General features: G+C 32.4%; 4 protein-coding genes across 8 annotated transcripts; 3 read left to right on the top strand and 1 right to left on the bottom strand.

The window, feature by feature from the left end:
• Positions 1–163: 163 nt before the first annotated feature.
• On the bottom strand, positions 164–6,577 carry LOC137831995 (nucleic acid binding protein). 4 transcript variants are annotated; one of them, XM_090303209.1, is made up of 13 exons: positions 6,289–6,577; positions 5,807–5,931; positions 5,641–5,696; positions 5,510–5,561; positions 5,305–5,409; positions 4,478–4,558; positions 3,755–3,835; positions 2,618–2,713; positions 2,415–2,531; positions 1,527–1,574; positions 1,350–1,435; positions 884–944; positions 164–516 (listed from the first exon to the last, which is right to left on the bottom strand). In XM_090303209.1, the coding sequence occupies exons 1-13, from the start codon at positions 6,443–6,445 to the stop codon at positions 442–444; spliced, it is 1,140 nt and encodes a 379-aa protein (XP_090159335.1). In that variant the 5' UTR covers positions 6,446–6,577; the 3' UTR covers positions 164–441. The 4 variants fall into 4 exon arrangements, with proteins under 4 accessions (XP_090159335.1, XP_068496042.1, XP_090159336.1 ...); XM_068639941.2 differs by having other exon boundaries at positions 2,648–2,713; XM_090303210.1 differs by lacking the exon at positions 5,807–5,931 and having other exon boundaries at positions 6,289–6,571.
• A 339-nt stretch (positions 6,578–6,916) lies between these two features.
• On the top strand, positions 6,917–8,950 carry LOC137831992 (Ribosomal protein L12/ ATP-dependent Clp protease adaptor protein ClpS family protein). Its single transcript, XM_068639937.2, has 2 exons — positions 6,917–7,043; positions 7,997–8,950. The coding sequence occupies exon 2, from the start codon at positions 8,078–8,080 to the stop codon at positions 8,651–8,653; it is 576 nt and encodes a 191-aa protein (XP_068496038.1). The 5' UTR covers positions 6,917–7,043; positions 7,997–8,077; the 3' UTR covers positions 8,654–8,950.
• Positions 8,951–10,337: 1,387 nt separating this feature from the next.
• LOC137831991 (Major facilitator superfamily protein) lies at positions 10,338–14,794 on the top strand. The gene is made up of 2 exons (XM_068639936.2): positions 10,338–11,059; positions 13,505–14,794. The coding sequence occupies exons 1-2, from the start codon at positions 10,801–10,803 to the stop codon at positions 14,554–14,556; spliced, it is 1,311 nt and encodes a 436-aa protein (XP_068496037.1). The 5' UTR covers positions 10,338–10,800; the 3' UTR covers positions 14,557–14,794.
• Positions 14,795–19,370: 4,576 nt separating this feature from the next.
• Positions 19,371–24,449, top strand: TRB1 (telomere repeat binding factor 1). 2 transcript variants are annotated; one of them, XM_068639935.1, is made up of 7 exons: positions 19,371–19,690; positions 20,305–20,480; positions 20,614–20,831; positions 21,027–21,111; positions 22,404–22,487; positions 23,423–23,773; positions 24,113–24,449. In XM_068639935.1, the coding sequence occupies exons 2-7, from the start codon at positions 20,331–20,333 to the stop codon at positions 24,122–24,124; spliced, it is 900 nt and encodes a 299-aa protein (XP_068496036.1). In that variant the 5' UTR covers positions 19,371–19,690; positions 20,305–20,330; the 3' UTR covers positions 24,125–24,449. The 2 variants fall into 2 exon arrangements, with proteins under 2 accessions (XP_068496036.1, XP_090159243.1); XM_090303117.1 differs by having other exon boundaries at positions 19,503–19,690; positions 20,614–20,819.
• Positions 24,450–25,030: the final 581 nt, after the last annotated feature.

Here is a 25,030-nt window from a genome sequence, read left to right as displayed (position 1 = left end):
TTTATTAGATTATTAGGTATTCCATCTTAATTGCCATATGCAACTCTTTGAGAAAAGGTAGTATTTCCAAAAGCCACCATCACAAATCATGAGTGACTTGCAAAAAGTACTCATATTCAATAATTTCATTTCTAACCCTTAAAAAAGATAAACAGAAAAAAAGTTGTCTAATGTCTTTTAACTTTAACTTTGTATATAAACTAATTTTAATTTATTAAAAAGTTAAATTCATTAAACTCAGTGCTATTCTAGAAGATACATTCACACTCACCTGCTCAAACTTCTGAAATCCTCTAAACAACTAAAATTTAGTTAGCATAAAAAGAATATGAATATGGTCACACCACAATTTTCATTACATTTTCTGATAGGATTAAATTTTAATAGTAGTCCAGGATCTTGAGCACTGAAAGATGCATCCACTTCCATAGATAGAATTACCTAGTTGGCATTTGTATATGGCTCTGCATTCTCAACTATTTTCTTCAAAGCATCAGCTCCAATGTGTTGGAGAACCTAGTGTCATAAACCATGGATAAATAATTATGTCCTGAAGGTATACAAATATACTGCATTTGAAAGGAGAAAAATACAAATCATATTGAGCAATACTAACAGCACACTTCTTCTAATCTCTTCGTTAGAACTTATTAAAAACTATGAAGTCATAAATAGAGGTCATTAAGGATGAACTGAGACCTATTAAATATTTCGATTTCCAATGAATATTACCAATAATAAAGAGTGTCTTCAGGAAGTGTGTGATTAACATTTCTTGTGTCATTGGGCCTTGAAAAGTTCATTTTTCTTAGAAACTCCACAAGCCATCAGTGAACTGAATTTGACGAAAAAAATATTGATAATATAGAAAATCCAGTTATACCTCATTTGCATCTTTGAAAGAGCTGAATTCATCTTTCTTAGGCCAGACTACACGCCAACACCTGAAGTCATTCAAAAAAGGAAGGAAAATACAAAGTACATAACACAATTGAAAAGTAAAGAAGTGAACATTTACTATTTCACCACACCTCAAATGCTGGAAAAAGAACAGAAAGTGTAACCTCTCTGATCCAATAAACTTTCTGAGCCATTATTAGGGTGCCAGATTTGGTAAGCATTTGATTTATTTAGTAGGATATGGACCCCTTTGCATGCATGAAATTTGAACCAAATGCATTAAGTAGTTTAGGTGCCATGAATGTATCATGGACCTTCATCACTGAGCTTTAGGGTTTATATCCAAATTATTCAAGCAACATGCTATGTGCACATCCAAGTCTCAAGTTTTAGTTAATATTTGGTACTTCCACACAATAACATGGAAAATAAATGACACCATATATAACCTTTCTCGGCCAAGGCGTCGTGCCAGCTCTTCTGCTAAAGCTTGACCTGGCGGATCATTATCAGTTGCCAGGATAATGCGAACTGCCTAAAAGAACAAAGAGGAAACCAAGCTACTAAGCAGTTCGCTTCTGCGCTAGAAAGATTCAACTTATTGGGAAGATGTCAAATGTGTGTACCTTATCCAAGTACTCTTTGCAGTTCCACAGGTATTGGAATGCAGTGTCCTGATTTCATAAGTATGCACAGATTAATATATTAAGTTGATCAATTAATTGGTTGAAACACATACTTTATGAGAATGTAGAAAGATAACCACGGATCAGTTCTTAAGGCAGAGAAGGAATGACTGGATGCATTTTTTTTTTTTTGCTCTCATGAAAGTTATGTGTGATTATGGTCCATCATTAAATAAACAAATAAAAGGTGAGTTGGCATGAACAGACTTTATACACAACATCAGTATAACAGATCTTCAAAGAATAAGGCTCTCTATACTTGGACACTTTTGCAGTAAAATCCAATTAGTTATGATTTAGTAGGTAACAGGAAAAAGCAGAAAACGATTCTTCCTTTCAAAGTTAAGGATTATAACTAGTAAAAATTCTTAGAATGAAAGTGGTCTTAAAACACAAAGATCACCCTTGAAACAGTTATCGCTAAATGATTTGTACTTTGACTCTTTGTTATTACATTTTCAACTACCAAAGTACAATAACAACCACAAAACCTTGTATCTCATCACAATAAAAATTAAAAATTAGATGAGTAAATTAGTCTAGGTATTTGAAATGAAATAATCCTGAAAGGGTAAGTTGCAATCAGACAATTAATAATCATAATCAATGAACACACGGACAAAACTACAGAGGGGCCAACTACATTTCATTCGGAAGATCACATCTAATCTATTTCATTAGATAGATAGATAAGAAAGACAAATAGTTTTGATGAAGAAGACAAGAAGTATTACGGATGTTTGCATTAGTAAGGCATATTACATTGAATATTCACTCGACCTTAAAAGAGAAGTGAAAACAAATTTTAATAATAACACACACACAAACCTTCTCTATTGGTGGCAAATCTTTTGAAGAAACCTTTACTGGTGCACCCACTGGAACACTAACACAATTCCGAAAGCTAGCCTCCTCAAATGAAAGCTTATCAATTTCCCCTTCAACCTATTATCATCATTGGACTGTAAGAATATCTTCAATTCTTTCTTTTTTCAGCTTTCAGTTGGGTATTGTCAGACAAAAGAAGATACCGATGGGAGAAGTAAGGGAAAAAAATTTACAATGATGATTTCGGATACTTGACTAATGTCATCAATTCCATATAGTATCTTCTCTGTGCCTTTATCCTGAAAATCAAATCGAGCATCTGAATAAACATAAAGTTACCTAGTATCCAGATAGATCAATTAAACTTCATATCAAAATGTGCATCTTTAAACCCTCAACGTAGTCCTCCAAAGAATAGGATGCAATCACATTAACCCTACAAAGATTTGTCACCAAATTCGTCCCTTAGAAACTAGGGTATCACCACATTAATCTCCCCCAAATAAATTGTCATGGCATAAGTCCTCAAAAATACAAAATAGTTACCATACTTCTCTTAGTGTCACCAATTTAGTCTTCTACGAGGATGAATATGGTGAAATATTAAACTTTTTAAGGAATAAGGTGGTAAAAGTCTACAGAGGACTAATTTGAAGGATTAATTTTGTGACAAAATTATTGTTACAAGTCCCACTCCCACATTCCAAGCAGAGAATTTACAGGGAAGGGGTCAATTTTAGTAGGATAGTTTTGTATTTAGTTACTGTAAATTGTTTTATTCTAGGAAGGGAGTCAATTAGCAATTATTTACTCTAGTTTATAATTATACCGTGGCTTAAAGCTTTGTATTATTCATTTTCTCAAAAAATATTATTCCATTTTCATTCAAGTAATTATTTGTAAAGGGTTTGCCATAATCTTTGGAGGACCAACTAGACGGTTTACTCTAAATTTTTTATTCATATACGAGCAGCATAGCATTAGAAGGTTCCAGAAAGAAACAATTATAGGCTCCTGTGTCTTATACATTCACCTGTAATGTTAATCTTTATAAATCTACTGAAATGGCTGATGATCGCTAGAGTCAGTGATAGAAATAGCGTCAAGGAGTGATACTCACTTGTTGACATAACTTTTTGTCATAGATTTGTATATTTTCCCCCTATTTCTACAAAAGGAAGTGTAGGCAAGGAGAAAATGTAGCCTTGCCTGTATCCTTTTTTTTTTCCATGAATAACACCACAGTTGTCTTTTTTTTAAATAATTGTACATGAAATGCTAGTCATTTCAAAACACATCATTCACTGTAATGAATACTATTTGCAAACAGGAAAAGTTACCAGCCAAAATCTTTTCTCCAGTGCTCTGTATTTGCAGCCAACAAGCAACCCATTTTGTTTATAAGTAAAAGCAATGACTGCCTGCAAAATTTGCAGTACGCAATGAAGTTTAGAACCACTAACTAGTTAAGTTCTTAAGAACTAAATCACAGATAGAAATGTTTACAAGACTGAGAGAAGAAACCACAACAATTATGATCGTTGCTAAGATTCTTTTCATGATTTTGAAGCCATGACAACTAAAGCAAATTTTCCTTCTGCAAATAAAAAATTGTGTACGCACTACCTCTCTGGTTCATGTAAATGGATTTATATTTCCCTCCACTATTGCCCCACTAAGGTTCAATTGCAGTAATTGAGACCAGTTGGAAACAGAACACCAACTTTAAAGCTTAATTTATCAATCTAATATCAATAAAACCTTATTTAGCCATCATTATATTGCCACAAACTATATTCAAAATCTAAACTCACTGCTTTAGTTAAAAGTCCAAAAATGCACATGATATCAGTCTTTTAGTTCAGATTTCAAGAATTCAAGATGGCAAGATCAATGAAGATTCTTTTTCCCTTGTGAAATGGTATATAACCAATCAAAGAAGCATCTATATGAGTCCTAGCAGAGTACGGGACATCAAACACCAATTAGAGATCGGGATTCTGCTTATCTAGCAATTTAAAGGAACAAGTTTTACAATTACAAAACCAGAACTGTGAAAATACCTTATTGTCAGACAGTTGTCTTACAGAATTTCTGCTCAGGGTTTTCTCTGATATCAGTCTCTCTTTAAAGTAAGCAACAAGCTAAAACAGGGAAAAAAAATCTATACATAAGCAAATAATCTGACTAACACTTGAAGGTTGCAATATATTGACATGAGCACATAAAGAAACAGTCTCTGATAACTTGACAGGCAATACTCAATCAAGGTAGTAGATTTTTACATGCTCACACTTGGCCATTGCAAAATCCTTAACCAGATTCACTAGCATGATTGAATAGTGAATCTTCTAAGAGCATACTATTTACTAGCCATTACATCATATTTCTAAACCTCTACTGGACCTTCAATAGTGAGATATTAATTAACAAGCCACAGGTTATACTAGGACCATGAGGGTCACCGGGAAAAAATAGTATGTCATTGAAATTGATTTAACACTTGAACATAAGTCCAGGTGAACCTTATTTCAAGTATCAAGTAAATCCTTAGTTATTTTGCCTAAAAAATAGGGAGAGTAAAGCCAAAATCACAAGAAAGTCAAGCCATGTGTCTATTTCATCTAAAAATAGTAATTATAACGCATTACCACCCTGGATACCCTTAAGAGTGCATTCTTTGTATGTTGGGTCAGAGAACAACGAGAAGATCAGCACACTTAACAAGATAATCAATTTTCCCTACTTCATTTGAATAAAAGACCTTCAAAAGACATCTGTCTGGTATGATAACAATTATCAGCAAAATGAGAGAGAGGGGTCATTCTGAGAATTTGGCAATTATTCTACAGCTATTAACCATTCAAAATGCCAAAAGCAAGCTGTATACCTTAGGACTAAGTGGTTCCAATCCTAAGCTCTCCTCCGCTATTTTTCTAGAAAACTTGGCCTTAGTACAAACCCCACTGTACAATTCCTTATCATCTGCGAAAACCTACAACCAAATAATCATGTGGAAGCAGTATATCTTTGTTACCCATTACATGTTTTATGCTTGAAAGGAGACATAAATTTATAAATCCATGTTATGTCACCTGACCAGCCCAACCACATTTAGCTCGAAAACACCTCCACATCGCAAATTCACTACACACATTTTCCAAAACACATCACATCAAAACACACAATTATCACCACACACACAAAGCAAGTAGACGAAGCATACCCATTAGAGATAATGTGAAAAGACAAACTCCTCTCCTTTAATTGCCCACCTTTGCACTAGAATATCAAAACAAACAAGATTCAGAAACCTACTTAAAACCAAATACACACAAAAGACTAGGGGCAGAAAATGGATTACAGTTTTAAAAGAAAATAAAAGTAGATACTTTTGGACAAAACAGATTATGGTACTGCCCGGGCAAACAAGAGTTTTCCAAGCTGATGCCCAGAAGTTCCATTTTCTCTTTCAATACTTTCACTTTAGGTGCATCAAAAGTATTGTCCACAACACCTTAAAAATAACACAAACAATCATATCAGGGAAATCCAATAAATATTTTTTTCTAAAAAATCAGAAGATTAAATAGTGTACGCACTAACGGTAAGGTTTTATTTATTTTTTACATCTTAAACAAATCACAACCGATCATGAATGTAAATTTGTTACATTTTACGATGACTACCTCCAAAGTTACAACAACAATTTCTGATTCGTTGAAAGTGTTAAACTGTTTAAGGCAACAAAGCATAGAAATTAAACTCTTAAAAAAACTGAATCCTATGACTGCCCAGAAAATTCAAACTAATAACATTAACAAATGGGGGGAAATGGTATCATAAGAAATGAAAAGCGAAGGAAACGATGAACCTGGAGTAGAGGGCACAGTGGTGTTACGAGCTACTGAATGACACCAAACGGAACATGGTCTTGTGGATAACACTGCTGCAAAGGTTCTGGGAAGCAACTTGGAGAATAGAGATTGAGTGAGGGGAAGACGCAGCCATTGGTTCTGAAAAACTGACATGTTTGGTTTTTTACTTTAATTTTGATTTGTTTGAGGTGTTTTCATCGCAAGTTTTGGAATCCCTGTGTTTGTTCATCTACAGATTAGACACAGATAATAGATATTTTTTCCTCCAGTAAAATCTATATCATCAACAAAAGTTTCTACAGAAACATAAATAAATATTAATATAATATATTTTTTAAAATATTACAAAATCAAAATTGTTAATCTATTTTAGATAATTCCTTTTCGCACTTCTATTATTTTTTTCTACACAAATGGTTATACTTTATATTTTTTTATTACAAAATTTGAACGCATGTTTAAGAGTCAAAAATATATTATTAAGTACTTCATCTAAATTATATAATTATACAATCTAAAATACATTTGTGGTAGGCCAAATTGGAGGTGTAGGAGGAAAAATGGAGGCGCGGAAAGTAATTTCTTGACTTCCTTAACATGGCCCAACTTTGCAAGCCCAATTGCGCAGCCTGCTTTGTTCACAGCACCGCAATCCCTAATCCCGCATTTTTCATTCTTCCTTCCTCTACCATTTTTTCACCTCACTAGTACAGTACGTCAAAATTGCAAGTCCATCACCCTCTTCCAGAAGGTAACACATGCTTTCTTTCTTTCATTTTTTCTTTTTAATTGAAGAAAAGTTTATGTTTTCATATGATAGATAGATAGGACCGTCAAATTCAATTCACTAATCACCCTCAGTATTTTTATTAACTCCTCGGTACTTTTTCTCAGCACTATGAAAATTTTCCAATCAATGTACTTTTAAATTCGATTTGGTTTAATTAATCCCCTAAATTAGTGGCCTTGCTCCATTTTTTTTGTGTGGCTTTCCGTCGTAGATTGCAGGGATATGAAATTTAATTATTTTTAAGAAATGCAATTTTTTTATACTATGTTGAATTTTGTTGTGTTTCATTCCAGTGGTCACTACTAAGTTCAGTTTGCTTACTAGTTTTTTGTTTGTTGCGCGCTGGTTGTGATTCAATTATAGTTGCTGTCTTGTTGTGTATGAATTGTGAAATATGCATATTGTATCTGGGGGAGAAAATTATGAGATGGGCATTTGATGTTTGGATTTGGATTTTAACAAGAGTGTTTATAGATGTTCTCCTGGAATATTTGTTTCGAGTTTAGAACACTTCCAAATTCATTTTCCTGATTTTGAGATGTTTTATAAAAGGAAAATGGTGGGTAGGACACCCTGGGAAGAGATAAATAGAGAGAAGACAGAAAAGTGTGGGTATATAGATGATATGATTGATAGGAAGAGAGATGCCAAAGGTGTGTTAGATTATTTGGTTGGACTCATGGGCTGTTCACATATCATTGCTATATTTGAAATTGGAAGTGTTAGAAGTTGATGTTTCACATGTGTAGTATGTTCTGCCTTCTTTTATGGTGATATCTTCTGTTTGAAGTGACTGGGGTGAGAATTTGGATGAATAGCTGAAGTTGTATCTGCGGTCATATATGTTATATGTTCTGCGGTTCACAGCTCAACCTTATTATGTTGTACCTTATTATGTTGTGAAATTGTTACAGGGTTGGTGCTCCTAGTTTGTTGAAAGAGCATCTTTTCCAACATATTGGTTTCATGAGTCACTATTTTGATTGAATAAAAAGATGAGGTTTACCCCCATTTCCAGATTAATCTGTCGTCTCCCTCAGCGGGATATATGTGGGCCCTTGCAATCTCGAGCCTTACAGACTAATTCTGTTCCTAAAGATCCTCTGGCTAAGCCAATAAAGTACAAAATTCCTCAATTCTATGATCCTTATGGCCCCAGACCTCCACCCTCAGAAAAGATCATTCAGCTTGCAGAACGAATTGGAGAACTATCGGAAGAAGAACGTGGTCAAATTATGCCTACATTGTCTGAAAGATTAAATCTTCCAAAGTTGCAGCCAATTTCCACAGATGGCTTGGACATGGGTCCAGAAGGTGGTGCTGCTGGACCAAAGGTCGAAGAGAAAAAGGCAGAGAAAACAGCTTTTGATGTGAAGTTGGAGAAATTTGATGCTGCCGCAAAGATCAAGGTGATTAAGGAGGTAAGAACATTTACTAGCCTGGGATTGAAAGAGGCCAAAGATCTTGTTGAAAAGGTTCCAGTTGTGCTAAAACAAGGAGTCACAAAAGAGGAGGCAAATGACATAATAGAAAAAATAAAAGCTGCTGGAGGAGTTGCAGTTATGGAGTAAAATTTTGATTGTTGGTTGGGATCATAATTTTCCTTAATGTATGTTTTTAAGTTGCCATCTCACGGTTATTCGTGAATGAATTTTAGAAGAAAGTTCTAGAGGCCCCAAACAGATTTAAGGATTAACAGCCAACTGTTGGAATAATCTATTTGGATCATCTTTTGTTAGTTGAGATTTCTGGTTCATTACTGTATCACTTGTAACTGCAGTGTTGGTTTGACATTTGTAACACTCTGCCTGTCCTCCCTGCTCACAGATTTTCTTCCAAATGAAATTTTTCTAGGTTCATTGGCAAAATTATTACATGGAATTTTCCTAGTTCATTGAGATTCCTGTAGTTGAGTATTCTGTTTGGACTGGTGCCTGGACCTCTTATGAAGCATTATGTCTCTTTTCACAGTCAATTAGTTTAGTTGTTCCTTGTTCTGAAAATATCATGTCCTTTTGCAGTTAGTTCTTCTAGCCTTCTTTAAGGATATGAAAAGAATGATGAGTAGTGTGGTTGTGATGTGACTTAACCATTTGGCTTACACATTGTGATTAGTCTGAGAGTAGGTAATATATGTTTCGTTTTCTTAGTTAGTACACCGAATGACCATGAAATTTGTGTATGACAAGGTTTAATCATGGTTCTTTCTTATTAACTAATTTTCATTCACCTAAAGGAACTCTTGCATTGTTTAATCATTACTTCATCTGGTTACTATGACGAAGATGTTACAGAGAATATTATATATGTTATTAATCTGTATTTTGTTTTTGTTCTTTTTACCAATACGGTGTCGTTTATTTATTTTTATTTACGAATATAAGATACTTTCATTTCTTACGTATAATTATTTAACTTAATGTCTAAATAATTTAAGATAATTTATAACAGTCTGATAAAATTAAATTGGTAAAATTGGTTGAAAAGGTAGCTGAAAAATAAATTATCAGCTTTAAAGTTGAAAAAACTAAATTAAAAAGGTGTGATAAAATTAATTGACAAACTAAAAGTTGTAAATTATTGAATTAAATATTAATATTAGATAATTACATATTTTTAATAATTATAAATTTATATTTTTAAATATTTTATAAACAAACTTTTTATATAAAATAAAATTTTAAGAATATTTATGTAAAAAATTATTCTTTATTATAATTTAAGTTAGTTATTATTTTTTAATAAAAATAATAATTATTAATTAAAAAAAGTAAACTAATTTAGCATTAAATCAGTAATAAAAATATAACAAACAAATATATAAATTTCATATATGTAGATTATTCTGAAACATTAACGTGAATAAATTAAATAAGCTAAAAATTATTTAAATTTCTATCTTATGAAATACATATAACGTAATTTTATCAAAATGTCAGTTATCAATTTATTTATAATCTAGATCAATTGTTTCAACAACTACAAATATTATACTAATTTAGTAATTTTGAAAGTAACGTCTACTAAATTAGTAAAAAACTACACTTTCCTCTAACTTTTCACTTTGGACATCACTGTTTGTTTCATCATCACATAAAATATGATTTATTTATTATACACACAAAAAAAATATTTTTACATGATTTTCTAAAACTCCATTCACAAAAATGTTAATTTCATGATAAAATGTTTTGTTAGAACTTGGAATTGCCACGTTCACAAATGCGCTGACATACCCTTTTTTTTTTCTTGTAGCAGGAAAAACCAAAAATGAAAAAACAAACAAAACTAAAAACAATGGAGTCAGATCAGATGAGATACACAGTGACAGGAACATTCCGGAGAATCTACTGAGAGAATTATTAAATTGAAAAAAGAAAAGGTAAGAAAATTACATAAAGATGTAAATATTAAAATACTAAAACGAGATGTTAAAGGATGCAAGAAACAAGAAAGGTGGAAGCACGTGTCAGTCGTTAAGAGAACGTAATGGTTGAATGACAGTAACAAATGTCACTTGATGAATGCATGTCTCGCTACTCTTCCAACTCCAGATCAGAAAACCATTACATAATAAAAGCACCTCAATGCATTTCATTCAAAAGTTGAAACCTCTTTCCAACAACAATTCCTTAGCTAAAGTTAAATCTCTATTTGGTTCTTAAACTCTCTCTCTCTTGCTGCCTCTTTCCTTAACGGTTACGAAAGTGAAATAAAAATGGTAACATCCGACAGTGGCGGTGGTGGGAAATTGACGAAGGTTCTGGGTTTGGGGTACTGGGTGCAAGGATTCAGGTGTTTTCCATGGTTGGTTGTGAGTTTCTACCTCAAGGATGGCCTTAATGTGGACCCTTCCACTCTTCAAATTCTTCAGAATTCAGCTAATCTTCCCATGGTTGGGAAGCCCCTCTATGGCCTCGTTTCAGACTCTGTCTACATCTCTGGCCAGCACCGAGTTCCCTACATCGCCTTTGGAGGTAAAGTGGTCTTCACTCTTTTCATTTCTCTATACCCTTCTGCTTTCTCTCTCTTTTTTGTTCATGTTAAAGCCCAAGTTGCACACTTTTACAGCCGTCAATAGATAGTTGTTGGTTTCATGCTGTTGGGAGTTGGGAATTGAGAATTGATTGTGTTGTGTTGTGTTCCTTCTTATTCTTCTTTGGAATAGATGAATGGATGAATTGATCCTTTGTGTGTATAACTATGAATAGAAGAATCTGCTCCTTCGGTGTGAGTTGCTTTAATTGGAAAAAGCATAAAGAAAGAGTAGGATTGAGATTCTGGACTAACGAGATAGAGTTTGGTATCTTACTTTTTTGCTTTTGTTGGGATTTGTTTTGTATATTCTCTTAAGTCTGAATATGGATTCTTAAATTCTTTTTATATTGATGGGTAGTTAAATGGTAAAACATTATCGACTCTTCCTTGCATCAAGCCAAAGGCTGGAAAGGGGTCTCAGACTTAAACTTTGTGAAGACAAGACTTCTTAAACTAACACAAAATCAGTGTATAGGAACTGTAAAATGAATTGGTATTATTGTTGTTTGAATATAGAGACATATATTTTGTAAGCTCTCTTATGAAGGAAATTTGGAAGATCACAATTCCCTCTAGGAACCGATTTCTTTTTGTTTTTCAACAGAAGAAACTTTTATCTGAAGGGTGATAAGGAATCCTTCTAAGACAAATTTATAATAAAGATAGACTATATTCAAAATGGTCCTCCCATCCTCTTCAGATTCAACAAGATGTCTTGTCTCCTAGATCAAAACCAAGTGCTGATCACTAAACAGAGGCGAAGTAAATGGCTTTGTCTCGGAATATGACTAAGGAAGCAAGACTTCCCTCAAAATCCAAGGAATATAAGCATATTGGTCTGAGTGCCGAAGAACATTCTCCTCCATATATATTGTAGTTGGTTGTTGATGTGCAGTATGACTAAGGGAATAGGCATTCCGTCAAAATCCAAGGAATAGAAGTATGTTGGTTTCACTGCCAAAGAACATTCCCCTCCCTATATATTGTTGGTGGTTGTTGAGTGTATGGTAATTTAACCATCAAGGGTTCAAAATTGAGACGTCTGAATCAGCAATATCAACCATTTCACTTTAAGCAAGTGTCTCTATCTTATGGAAGAGATATATTAAGTATTTACAATTTTTAATGGAAAATGTTGAACTTGTAATATTAGGATTTGATGATATTTACTCCAATGGAAAACCATTCTGGCATAGTTTCCAAGTACTAGAGCAGATGCTACTTAGAATTTGGAACTTTCAAATTGATGCGCTTTACTCTCTTCTTTCCCACTTTGTTTACTTGAAAGCTTGCTTTGCTGTAATAAGTGCTAACCGGACCGTCGTTGTCAGTTTATTCAGATACATGTATCCTACAACAAAATATGTGGATGAGGATTGTGAATTTAAAATACTTATCTGACACTTGAATCTATTGCTCGTGTTTATTTCATTCAATGCTACTTAGTGTCTCTGTATCCCTTTGATGCACTTCAGTTATTACAACTACATCATTTATTGATTTAATTAAACTTACTCCCTCCATATCTATTGGACTTTGGGATCATATTAATTTCAAGTGCAACATGGTATGATTATTTCCGTCCGATCCAAAAATCTTGGTCCTTTTCCTTATAAGCTATTCCATCTTCTACCTAATTAGCAAGAACCCCTGATGTGCCAATTCTAGCCAAAATATAGGCCTAGAGGGAATTGGTAAATGATAATGGTTGCTTACCCCATATAGGGAACAATTAGCATGAACAGGTGACCTCTGGGTTTGACATTTTGCTAGGCCTGACTTTTCAGGAATTTTCCTCATCGGTATTAAAGTTTCTCCATTTAAGTTTTCATCTGTAAGAACAGCTTTTGTGACATTTTTTAATTTTGCGCAACCAGCCTGATTCTTGGATTTTGATATTCTTCAATTATATGGAGAAAAATTCATCAACTAAAGTTTTTAACAGAATCACATATATTATGAATTTTAAAATCATTCCAGTTGTTGGAGATATGATGTAAAACCATTCTCTTGTTTTCACTTGATAACTAAAGCTTTTAGTATAGTTGTTTTATGACATGGTATTGGATCCTCTAGACCAAATAGTCTAGACTCTAACAGAGTTCATTCCTTGCCTCTTCCCATTCTCTTCTGATAAAAAGTTAAATTCTAGCACAAGTCAGGTGAGCTTGTTCATAATCCGTGCTTAGTTAGAGTCTGTAGGGATCTTGTATGAAGGGCATGTTAGAGATATAATATAAAACCATTCATTTGTCTTCAACTATAAGGTTAAGCTTTTGGGATAGTTGGTTCATGTTACTAATGTTCGTAGTTTCATGACATTTCTAATTTCTACCAAAGATATAACTAATTCCTAAAAGATTTCTCTGAATCTGTTTATGCAGCTTTCTTGCAGGCACTGTCATGGCTAATCATAGCAATCTCTCCGTCGAACATGCCTATTTTCACCATCTCCACATACCTCCTCCTTAGTAATCTAGGTGCTTCGATAGCTGAGGTTGCAAATGATGCCATTGTTGCAGAGATGGAAAAACAGAGTCCTTCCTCAACCAAGCACCCGCAACCATCCTCCTCAGGCAACCTCCAATCATTTGTTTGGATAGCTTCCTCTGCAGGAGGAGTCCTGGGTAATCTTCTAGGCGGCATTTTTATTGGCCGGTTCTACCCTCAAACCATGTTCTTATATTTTGGCCTCATCCTTGCTCTCCAATTTTTCATAACCATTTTAGTTCCTGAGAGTTCTCTTGGGCTTCCGAAGACTCCATCTGTTGGGATAAGAAATCAGCTTTCACAGCTATTGGTTGCTCTGAGAAAGCCTGAAATTGCATACTCAATATCATGGTTTACAGCATCTTATGCCATTATTCCTGCCCTTACAGGCACCATGTTCTTTTACCAGACACAGCATTTGAAAATAAACTCATCAGTATTGGGTATCTCCAAGGTGTTTGGCCAGGCAACCATGCTCCTATGGGGCATCATATATAACCAATACTTCAAATCTGTCCCACCAAGGAAACTGATATCAGCCATTCAAGCTATGATGGCATTCTTCATGATTTCAGATTTCTTGTTTGTGAGAGGTTTTTATCGGCAAATGGGTGTGCCAGACTCACTCTACGTGGTGATTTTCTCAGGATTCTTGGAGGTTCTGTTTTTCTTCAAGATTCTCCCATTCAGTGTCCTAATAGCACAGATGTGTCCACCAGGATGTGAGGGGTCTGTAATGGCCTTTCTTATGTCTTCAGTAGCACTGGCATTCATTGTGAGTGGATACCTTGGTGTTGCACTTGCATCATATATTAAGATAACAGGAACTGATTTTTCAGGCTTTCCACTTGGACTTCTGATACAAGCTGCATGCACTCTGGTACCAACTTTTTGGTCATCATGCATATCTGATAAGGTAGAATCAAAAGCCAGGCGAAAAGACTAATATACTTAATACCCATTAGAGATATAATAATATCTTTCAAGGAAATAGTGGTAAGGTGCTGAAGTAATTTATTCTTTTGTTTTCATTGCTTCATGCATCAGCTGGCACATACAAGCTATATCAGCTGGTATTCTAGATTTTTTATACAATATATTTAAAAGTGATAGGGTGTAAAGGTGCAGTGTGTGACCATATGGTGATCATCTTCGTCCAAGAAGTGCTTTTGTCTTTGATTCAATATCAAGTGCATAGCCCTCTTATCTCTTCATTTCCTATTATATATCTTGGGTGGATTTTGTATTTTGAATGTTTTCTTTGTTGATACACAAGTTGAAAATAAGATAAAATGGAAAAGAATAGCTTCTCTGCAACATTGGAAAGATTTGCAGCCAAGACAGGTATATAATTTTTATGGATAAAATTATACCAGATTATATACTTAATATTTTATTAAAATTTCGTTTTTAGATAAATAATTAAAACAAAATTATTGAAATAATAAATAAAATAGAATTTTTATTTTTAATTTATATTTAAAATATATATATTTTATAAATTATTTTTTAATATATTAATATAAAAAATATATTTTACTGCATCAATTCAATCAACTATAATATTTTTATTTATTTATTTTCTTTAATTTAATTAACTACATTTCTTCTTTTCTTTTCTACTCTTCCTTAAATTTAAACCTACCCTCGTAACCGTTTCAGTCCAGTAAAAGCTTAATAAACCGAAAACTTGACAATTCTAAAATTTAAAAAAAAAAAACAAATTTTTATTGGATGGGATCGTTTTAAAAACTGATCCAATTTAAACCCAAATATCAGCTCATGAAAAATCTATTTAGATCAAATTGTGACCAACTATTTGTGTAAGATGTCAAAATATAATAACCAAGTTGCATAAATTTACTTTTTTATATGGTGTGTGTGTATATATATATATATATATATATATATATATATATATATATGTGTGAATGAGATAATTGATAGTTTTAATTATTTTGTTAATACTCTTTCAAAATAAATAAAATTAAGATTAAAAGTGATCTTTTTCAAGCAACTTTAAATTGGATTGATATATCATCAAATGTCACATTCCGTCCAAATGATTTGTAGCCTAAGATTTAAAATTGTTAATTTTAAGTGAAATTCTTAAAATTTTAAGTAATTCTATCATTTAAATGAGATTTCAGTTTCAATTTTTTTTAACATCAGGTTTCAATTGATAACACTTTTAAAAAATAGTTTTGCAAATCACTTGTTAAAACCGTAAAAGAAAAAAACACATGAAATCGTATTAAATCTAATTTAATATTATAAAACCGTAAAATTGACCACTTACCGATAAAATCGCGGCTCAAAGATAATAACATAAGATTTGTATATGATAATTTTGTTATTGAAAATCTCACTGAGATATAATTTTTTTATATCATTCAATTTTATAAGGTTTCAACTTCTTACTAAATTCTAATATATTATAATAAATTTATATAAAAATTTGCTTAAAAAATCTTGAAAAAGCATATATTAAAATTTGTACCCACTTATATACAATGAAATACTCTAATCAACCATTTATATACAATGAAATACTCTAGTCAATAAAATACTTTAATCGACATAGGATTCCAACAACAAAAGATCTCCCAGATGATTAAAAGGAAAGAGTAAAAATATTCCTAATCTCTCTATGAACAAGTTTTTCTTCATTAAAAAAAACGGTTACTATTTATCTAGTTAACTTGTTGTGCCACAGGCTTTGTGCTTCAACTTTGTGACTTTCTAGAAGAGTCTTAATTTCCATTGGAGGGTTCAAACCTAGTTTGTGTGCACGCTCCCAACGTTGTAGTCTTGTGATTCCTAGGCAGGGACCATATTTCATGTTCGTGTCGAATGCCCTCACTGTCTTCTCTTCTTCACTGTATTCCTCTTCTGAGAATATTCAAACCATTTAACAACAAAGATGCATTCAACCCAACAAAAACACAAGAGAATAACATGAATAAAGGAATAATCATTACCAGGAGGCTTTGCTACAACTTTAGATTTCTTCCTTGGTTTAGAAGACTTGTTCGTAACACTTTTTCTCTTCATATTTCCTCTTCTTTTCTTCCTCAAACAAAAACACAGAAACCAAAAAGACTTTATAATCGAACTTAGGAAAATCTAAAATATAAAAACTGAAATATTATATCTAACTAGATATACTATAACAAACAAAATTGAGTTGGTCGCTAAAATTATATTCAAAGTTCCAAAAAGGAAGAGAAAACATGTATTTAAGTAAATACATTCAGTTTTAGTTTTTATTTTCTTGGCCACGTTGTATAAATAAAGATTTTGTTTTTAAATGATATAAAAAGCAGTTGAATATGATAGTTTATGATTAATTTATAATATTAGTACTTTATATATTTTTTATATTTTTATATTTACAATTAAATAGAAATTAATTTAAAAAAATAATAATTAATCACTCTACTAATTAAATTATTTTATATAATTTCTATTATTAATAAATAATTTTTAAATGTTTACCAAATCAGTTGATAGTTAATTATATTTTATTAAAAAAATAATTAACAGTTTTTTTAAAATATTTTTTATTTTTAAAATAACATATAATTTAGTTAATATAATGAATAATCATTTTTAATTATTAAAATTAGTTTTTATTTATGTATGCTTATTATTTATAAAAGTAAATTACTTTTTCTATTTCTTTACTGCATAAATATAAACTATTATTTCATTTTCTATTTATCATGAATATTTAATATACTATCAATGTTAAATTGATACTGTTATGTTAGTTTTATCAAATTAAAAATATTATTTATCGATCTATTTATATCGTATACTAGCAAATGAGTATCTGTAATTTTATCGTGCTATTTTATTTTTTATTGACAATTAGAAAAACTAGATTAAAATTTAAATTAGAATGATTTATTCTAATTAGTGAAAAATGAGTAACAGTTGACGAAAACACCAAATGATGATCTAACAAAATGAACAGAAAACAACGAAAATGATCAAAATAAGATCATTGTACTAAACCCTGTAACAAATTTTTGTTTGAACAAAAAAGTTGGTTCCTATTTGTTTACTTAGCTTGTACCACAGGGATTCTGATTGAACTTTTCCACTTTCTTTTCTGCACGCTCCCAACGTTGCAGTCTTGTGATTCCAATACAAGGTCCATATCTCATGTTCATGTCGAATGCCCTTAGCATCTTCTCTTCTTCACTGTAATCATCTTCTGAAAAAGGAAAAAAACTTCCAAAGTAATTAATGTTAACAATGGTGCATTCAACTAAATAACCAGAATAAAAGAACCAGCATTGATTACTGTGAACAACTGTTGCAATGGTCACTGATTAATTACCATGAGCCTGTGCAACAACTTTAGATTTCTTCCTTGATTTAGAAGGCTTCTTAGTAATATTTTTTCTCTGTTTGTAAAATCTCTTCATCTTTTTCTCCTCAGAGGAACTTGACAGCACAGTCTAGTGAAGAACCAGTTATAATATATTTCAATATTTATGTTTTAAATTATTTTAATTTAATACACATGTAATAATATACAATAATTACCAATGAAACAGTCACCAAAAGAAAATAATGATTATTTATGTATGTTACAAATAGCTCTTATAATTTTGTGTAACATCTTTGAATTTCTTCCTTGATTTAGGTGTATAATTAAAGTTCTAAATGATGAGAACACAATTTTAGATTTTAAAACATAAATTTTGAGTTTTTTTTAATTAAAATGACTATTTCAATTCCCTAATTCTTGAGTTTTAGCTTCTAAGTTAATTCCTAAATTTAAAAAAATAAATTATAATTGTCAATCTTACGAATAACACAATAACGCAGTGCTTAATTATTGTTCATATTTAATTAGCTCAAACTTCTGTTACAATTAATTTAAAAAATTATTCTGTTTATATTTATTATTATTATAATAGTTATTAATATTATTACTTTTATTGCCATCATTTTTATTTTTATTTTTTCTTAAAAATCTTAAATTTGCAAATGTTGATGAGAAATAATTTCTATTCCACGTTGAAAATAAACTTTCAATATTATTTTATAATTGTATTCAATCCTGTCTAACCACGGTATTTATATGGTCTAATTATAATTTATTTCTCTCATTTTACATAAAATATTAATTTATTTAATCATTTGAAAAATGATTTTTTTTATATAAAAACATGTTTAAGCAATATTTATTATAAAAAATACTTTTATGATATTTTTAGTCAAATTTTATGAAAAAATAAAGTTTGTGAAATATTATGAAAAAAAATAATGCTTTGCAAGTTCAACTGTTGAAAGCCAGCAACACCTGGAGATGCTTGCGCCATGTCTCAGGTGAAGCTTCTGGCCAAATCCAATACCAATAGTATTCGTCTTCTTATTTTCCTTCTTCTCTGCTTTTCGATTCCCTTTTAGTAAAATATTTTTTATGTATTTTATATAATATTTTAATTATAAGACCATGATTTAATATAATAATTTTTTTTGATTATGATATATTTTTTAAGTATTTAAAAAAATTATATGACAAATTATTTTAAATAATATCAAAGTTAACATGGACAATGATTTATCGCAACGTGTGGATAATGGATAATGACCGATCATTTATTAAACACTGTAATATTATGATATACTTCACACTTAAAATTTATTTTTCAAAGTAAAAAAAATCAAGGATTTATTTCAATAATTTTTATAATTAAAATTTTAGACTTTTTAACATAAAAATTATTGAAATAAATCCTTGATTATGTGTTGATCATATAAAATTAAAGTTTGATGTTTTAGAAACACAAATATTTGTATTATGTAAATTATTATTATGAAGGCAATAGTGTATTTTATAAAGATAACATTACAAAAGAGTACCTAAGAAATATGTAAGTTTTGTCTTATTTTTTGTTTGTTCTTTTCCGGTATAGAATACATCTCTTGGATGCAGAAGTTGGGTCTTTGTTCCTGTTAGGGCATTTGGCGAGGGATGCAATCGAAACTGGGGACCTTAGATCACCAATTTCTCATCTTTCCAATCTCCATCAAATCATTTTCCTCCAATTCCAATTAAGGTTTCTACTCTCCGTTTTTCCTTGTCGATATCTCTCAAATTCTGCTCTTAGGGTTTCGTAGAACAGACCAAAATTCAATTGTTTTAGGTCCAATTCTGAGATCACTTTTTTTTTTTGGATGTACAATTCTGATTAGATTTTCTGATGATGTCGAATTCCAAAGTTTGATATTTGATTGGGCAGTGGTTTGCATGTTTCTGTAACTTCTGTTCCCTCTGTTCAAATTAAGAATGAATTTCTTGGATTTCTTTGCATGCTCACGGACAGCTTCCTACGTTTGTGCCATCTATGGTCTTATAACACATCCTTGAACTGTTTGGTATCTGAAATCAATGGAATGGAAGTCGTAAAATTTAACAATTTTTATAACACAAGTGGCGTGATTTGTACAATCATTGGACTACTGTAGGTGATCTTTAAGATTCAAAACAAGCCCTAGGTTGAACTTTCCACTTATACTTTATATTATTAATCTCGAGTTAAGATTTGCAAAATTAAATATTGGGTATAATTTAAACTAATCAGAAGAGCTTATAAAGTGTTGTGATTGCAAAACTTGTATTATGTGTTTAGAACTAAACTCAATGCTTATGTAGTTTACATTTGCTTGCCAGCTGAGAGTGCTAGTGATAAACTCGCGATGGGTGCTCCGAAGCAGAAATGGACTGCAGAAGAGGAAGCAGCACTCAAAGCTGGAGTTATCAAGCATGGTGTTGGTAAATGGCGCACCATACTGAAGGATCCAGAGTTTAATAGTGTCTTATACCTGCGGTCAAATGTGGATCTCAAGGTCTGGTTATCTTGGTAGTTGTCTTTGTTGAGGTTCATTATTTCATTATCTTTACACTGTAATGAACTAATGTTGGCCCATTGTATTGCATGCATAACTTGTTTGTGCGGTTCTGATATGGGATGTTGAATAGGATAAATGGCGAAATCTGAGCGTGATGGCAAATGGATGGAGCTCTAGGGAAAAGTCTAGGTTAGCAGTCAGAAGGGTGCACCATACCCCCAAACAGGATGAGCACTCTATGTCTATCACTCCTGTTGCTCCAAGTGATGAAGATATTGTTGATGTTAAGCCTCTTCAAATTTCTAGAGATACATTGCAGATTCTGGGTCCGAAAAGGTCAAATTTAAGGTTGGACTTTTTTTGTTATTGATTTCATATGGCATTTTGTTCTATTATATTATCTTCCTGGGTTTCTCGAAAACTGATGCTATTTGCTATTGTTTTCTGGCAAGGAATTGTTAATGTTTACCAAATTTTATGGTTATTGTTTAATTGGTTTGTCTATAATGACAGTATATGTTTTACCCTGTTTAAATTATACAGTTTGGATAAACTTATAATGGAAGCAATCACTAGCTTGAAAGAGAATGGTGGTTCTAATAAGACAGCTATTGCGGCTTTCATTGAGGTATACTTCTGAGTGCTAAACCTAACTTTTGTTTGTTTGCTTTCCCTACATGATTGTTAAATTAATTAAACAAAATTGCTCATTCTATGTAAGATTTTCCTGTGGGCATAGAAGGCCTTTTAGTTTAGATAAGTTGGGGGAAAGATGTATGAAAGGCCTCTGAAGGCTAAAGTCAAAGGAAAACATAAGTGTTGAGAGATAACATAGTTATCCTATTGAATTAAGTGTTCCTTGTGTATTTGAGGGATTGCTATGCCACACTGATCCTGGAGTTTTTTCTCTGAGTGAGTATTTTGTGACCCAGATCATCTAGAGCCGAGATTTCATGTTTCACATTCCTAAAGTTGTTTTTTTCCATACCCTGCTGTTTCTTTCTTCCTGTCATTTGCGCTCTCTCAGCTATAGCATTGTTGTGCTGGGGTTATGTTTTTTCTTCTGTGTTGGTTGTAGTATGTCCTTCAACATTGTGCTGTGCTTGATATGCTGGGACAATTTTTCTTCTTCAGGCTGTGCTGGATAAGCTGGGACAATTTTTCTTCTTCTGCCTGTTATTCTGCCTCTGTTCATTCTCGTTTGCCTCTTCTGTACAAAATATGCCCATGCACCTGATTAGGGATGCATGCAGGATTTGCTTTAGGGATTTGGGCTACCTGGGAATGAGTGAATTTTGAAAAGCTTATATTTGTCTTTTGTGTGACTGATTATGAGATGTTTTGGACCTACCAATTGAATGATAAATCTGTGAATATGAATTTTCAGTTTTAGTTAAAGCTTATGATTTTTACAAGTTATTTTTCTTATCCATGTCTTTGTTTTATCATATGTATTTTTATGTATAATTTAGCAACTTCTGGTAGGATTTTATCCTTTATTTATGATCATTCACCCTTCTCCTGATCCTTAGTAACATCTCAGTTCTGATAGCCATAAGGTGGCCTATTTAACCTCTATTAACAAAGAGGTGCAAGTAATCTGCTTTCACAAGATCATGATCTTGAGTCTCATTGTACGTTTGGTCTATCCTATGATCTGTCAATGGTTGAATGATCTTGTTCCCCCACCTCTAACCATATATAGATTTCATATGATTCTGTCAGAAACCCAGATAGTAAGGATGCTTAAAATGTGATGACGTTCCAACTTTAAAATAACCATAATTTTTATGGCTAAGGAAAGACATTATGTCTATTTGTTACTGTTCAAATTTCCATTTTTTGGTACATTATATGATATATGCTATATTATTTCTATATTTAATATCAGTTGAATTTCATTGCTTTTGAAATCTGTAGGACCAATATTGGGCACTGCCAGACTTAAAAAGGATGTTGTCTGCAAAATTAAAATTTTTGACAGCAAGTGGAAAACTGATCAAGGTATATTTCTACATTTTAATTACGTCCTGCTCAGATGCTTCTGATGCTAACACAATAAAATTGTTGGTGCATTAGCTTTTGTTTTTGATGAATGATCTCAAGTGATGGATGCAAAATGAGCCTTTGGTTCAGGATTCTTTAGTTAGTTGTATGTGAGAAATGGAACTCTCTTATGTAGTCTGCCTGGCTCTTAGGAACGGACTTTTCTCTGAATTGAGTGGTATGAAACCCAGTGCTTTTTTTTTACTTATGGATTAAATGTAGGAGCGTGAATATTGAAGGAAATTGAAATATGGAACTTTCATTATTTTAATATTTTATTTTTTCATGATGGACAAATACTGAAGCATTTACCCTAAGCTCTGTTTGATTTAGCAAACTCCACAGTTACTCATTATAAGACTATGACGAAGTGTGTGGGGTGGATGTTGCCTTTATGCCAGGACAAGAGGGTTAGGGGAGATGACTGAAAGGAATAAGTAGAGATGTGAGTGAAGCAATTGAAATAGTCATTTTTGACAAGTTAAAACAGCAAGAAACAATTCTAACCTACTTATTATTGAGGATTCATAATTTCATATAATCTATTTGAAATCAATTGCTGCTGTTGCTGGTATCACTCATGTTTTTTATTCTATGCACCGTTGCTTACTTACGGACGCTTTTTTTTTGGGTAATTAGTTAGGGCTGTGGTATATAGCTATGCATTGTTTAACTACAAACCGAGTAGACTTGCACAGAGTTTGTGTTTTGGTATGAACTAGAAACATATTTATAGTATAATTTTCGGGAATGCATTATCTTGAGTTGACATTTTATACATGTGGTTTTCATGTTAGCCTTAGAAATATTGTGGATGTTGTCTCATTTTGTGGCGGTTATGTTAAGTTGTTTCTATTAGAGATCTTACTTTTGGGTTGACTTTGATGTTTCAGGTAAATCGCAAATATAGGATTGCACCTACAGCAGCATATTCTGACAGAAGAAGAAACTCATCCATGTTATTTTTGGATGGGAGGCAGAAAGGCTCTATGAAAATGGACAAGGATGAGACCAACATCCTTACTAAATCTCAGATAGATTTAGAGTTAGCAAAGATAAGGTCCATGACCCCACAAGAGGCAGCTGCATTTGCTGCTCGAGCAGTTGCTGAAGCAGAAGCCGCCATAGCAGAAGCAGAGGAGGCAGCCAAGGAGGCTGAGGCAGCAGAAGCGGATGCAGAGGCAGCACAAGCTTTTGCAGATGCTACAACGAAATCAGGGAAAGGAAGGAAGTCACCAAGGAGGGTAAAATCTCTTCCTTCTCCCTCTTTTCTCATTCATGATACTAAAGTACATCTGTAGAGCACGCAGAAAAATTATTTTTGTTGCAACATAGAAGTAAAATGACAGAAGCACACATTTTTCCTTAAGTATGCTTAGGAAATGTGAATTTTGTTTTATTTTTCATATAACATAGTGATGAGAAAAAGGAGCAAATCAGTTTCTCATATTGGTGAGACGTGTGATTTGGTTAAGGAGTTTTTTTTATCATTTTGGAGACATTCCATTTGGCTGCTTATTTATTCCCTGTTGTCAAAACAAAATATTGTAGTATTCTAATTTTGGCATTTATAAATATCGTAGATCCATGCTTGATGGAAGTTTGAAGAATTAGACACTAGGAGAGATGAGCCGTGGCATTGAGTAGGGAAGCCAGCCAGCCAGCCACATACCATTTGCTGGCATAGTTTACATTTTACACATAATATTTGAGGCTCTTCTTGTGACTATTCAGGTATCACCTTGTTTAGGAGATTATTCTGAATTTTTGGGTCTTGAAATACCCTTGTAGATAGAAGCATTGTTTGAATCTTTATTGTAATTTCTCTAGAGCTGTTGTTACCTTCGCGCTCTGTCCATGTACCCATTTACAGAAAGTAGATGTTTAGATAAATGGGAATTCGTTTAAATTTCTTCTGAAGCATACTGGTACATCCTTTCACTTGTTGGCCAGCGTTTTTAAGAGTTGAAAGTGTTATGTTGTGCATGGGAACCATGTATTTTTCATTTCTGGATTTAGCTTGTATTTGTATAGACCTTTTCTTATGCATTTCTAGGAGAAGAAAATGAAAAAGGCAGACTAATTTTTTTAGGCGAAAATAGTGAAAAGGGGTAAAATAAATTCAGTTTTAACTCTAAATACTTTTTAGAGAAATTAGATAAGGATTATTCCCAAACTGTCCAACTCGACAATTCAATATTTAATACTCTCTTCTATTATTTTCATGTAAAGCAAATTATATCTACTGAATACATCTGGAACACAATGTACAGTTAAAACAAAGCAGAACCACATCAGCTGTGAGGTTTAACCATCTCCATGAATGGAAAACAGGGAAGTCGGATGCTGTTGTTTTTTTTTTTGGATGATATCCAGCAACTGCTGCTGGTAAGTTTTATGCAGGGTTCTCAGTAGTATGTATATTATGTATTATCCTTTGTTTACTAAGGATATGGGTTGGGGGTTTAGAGAGACTCATGATATCTTTTGTACAAGGATTT

The sequence above is a fragment of the Phaseolus vulgaris genome, chromosome 6 (genome assembly GCF_051622355.1).
Source record: "Phaseolus vulgaris cultivar YP4 chromosome 6, ASM5162235v1, whole genome shotgun sequence".
NCBI classification, from domain to species: domain Eukaryota; kingdom Viridiplantae; phylum Streptophyta; class Magnoliopsida; order Fabales; family Fabaceae; genus Phaseolus; species Phaseolus vulgaris.
Note: the sequence above shows the minus strand (reverse complement) of the source record. Positions and strands in the feature narration are given on the sequence as shown.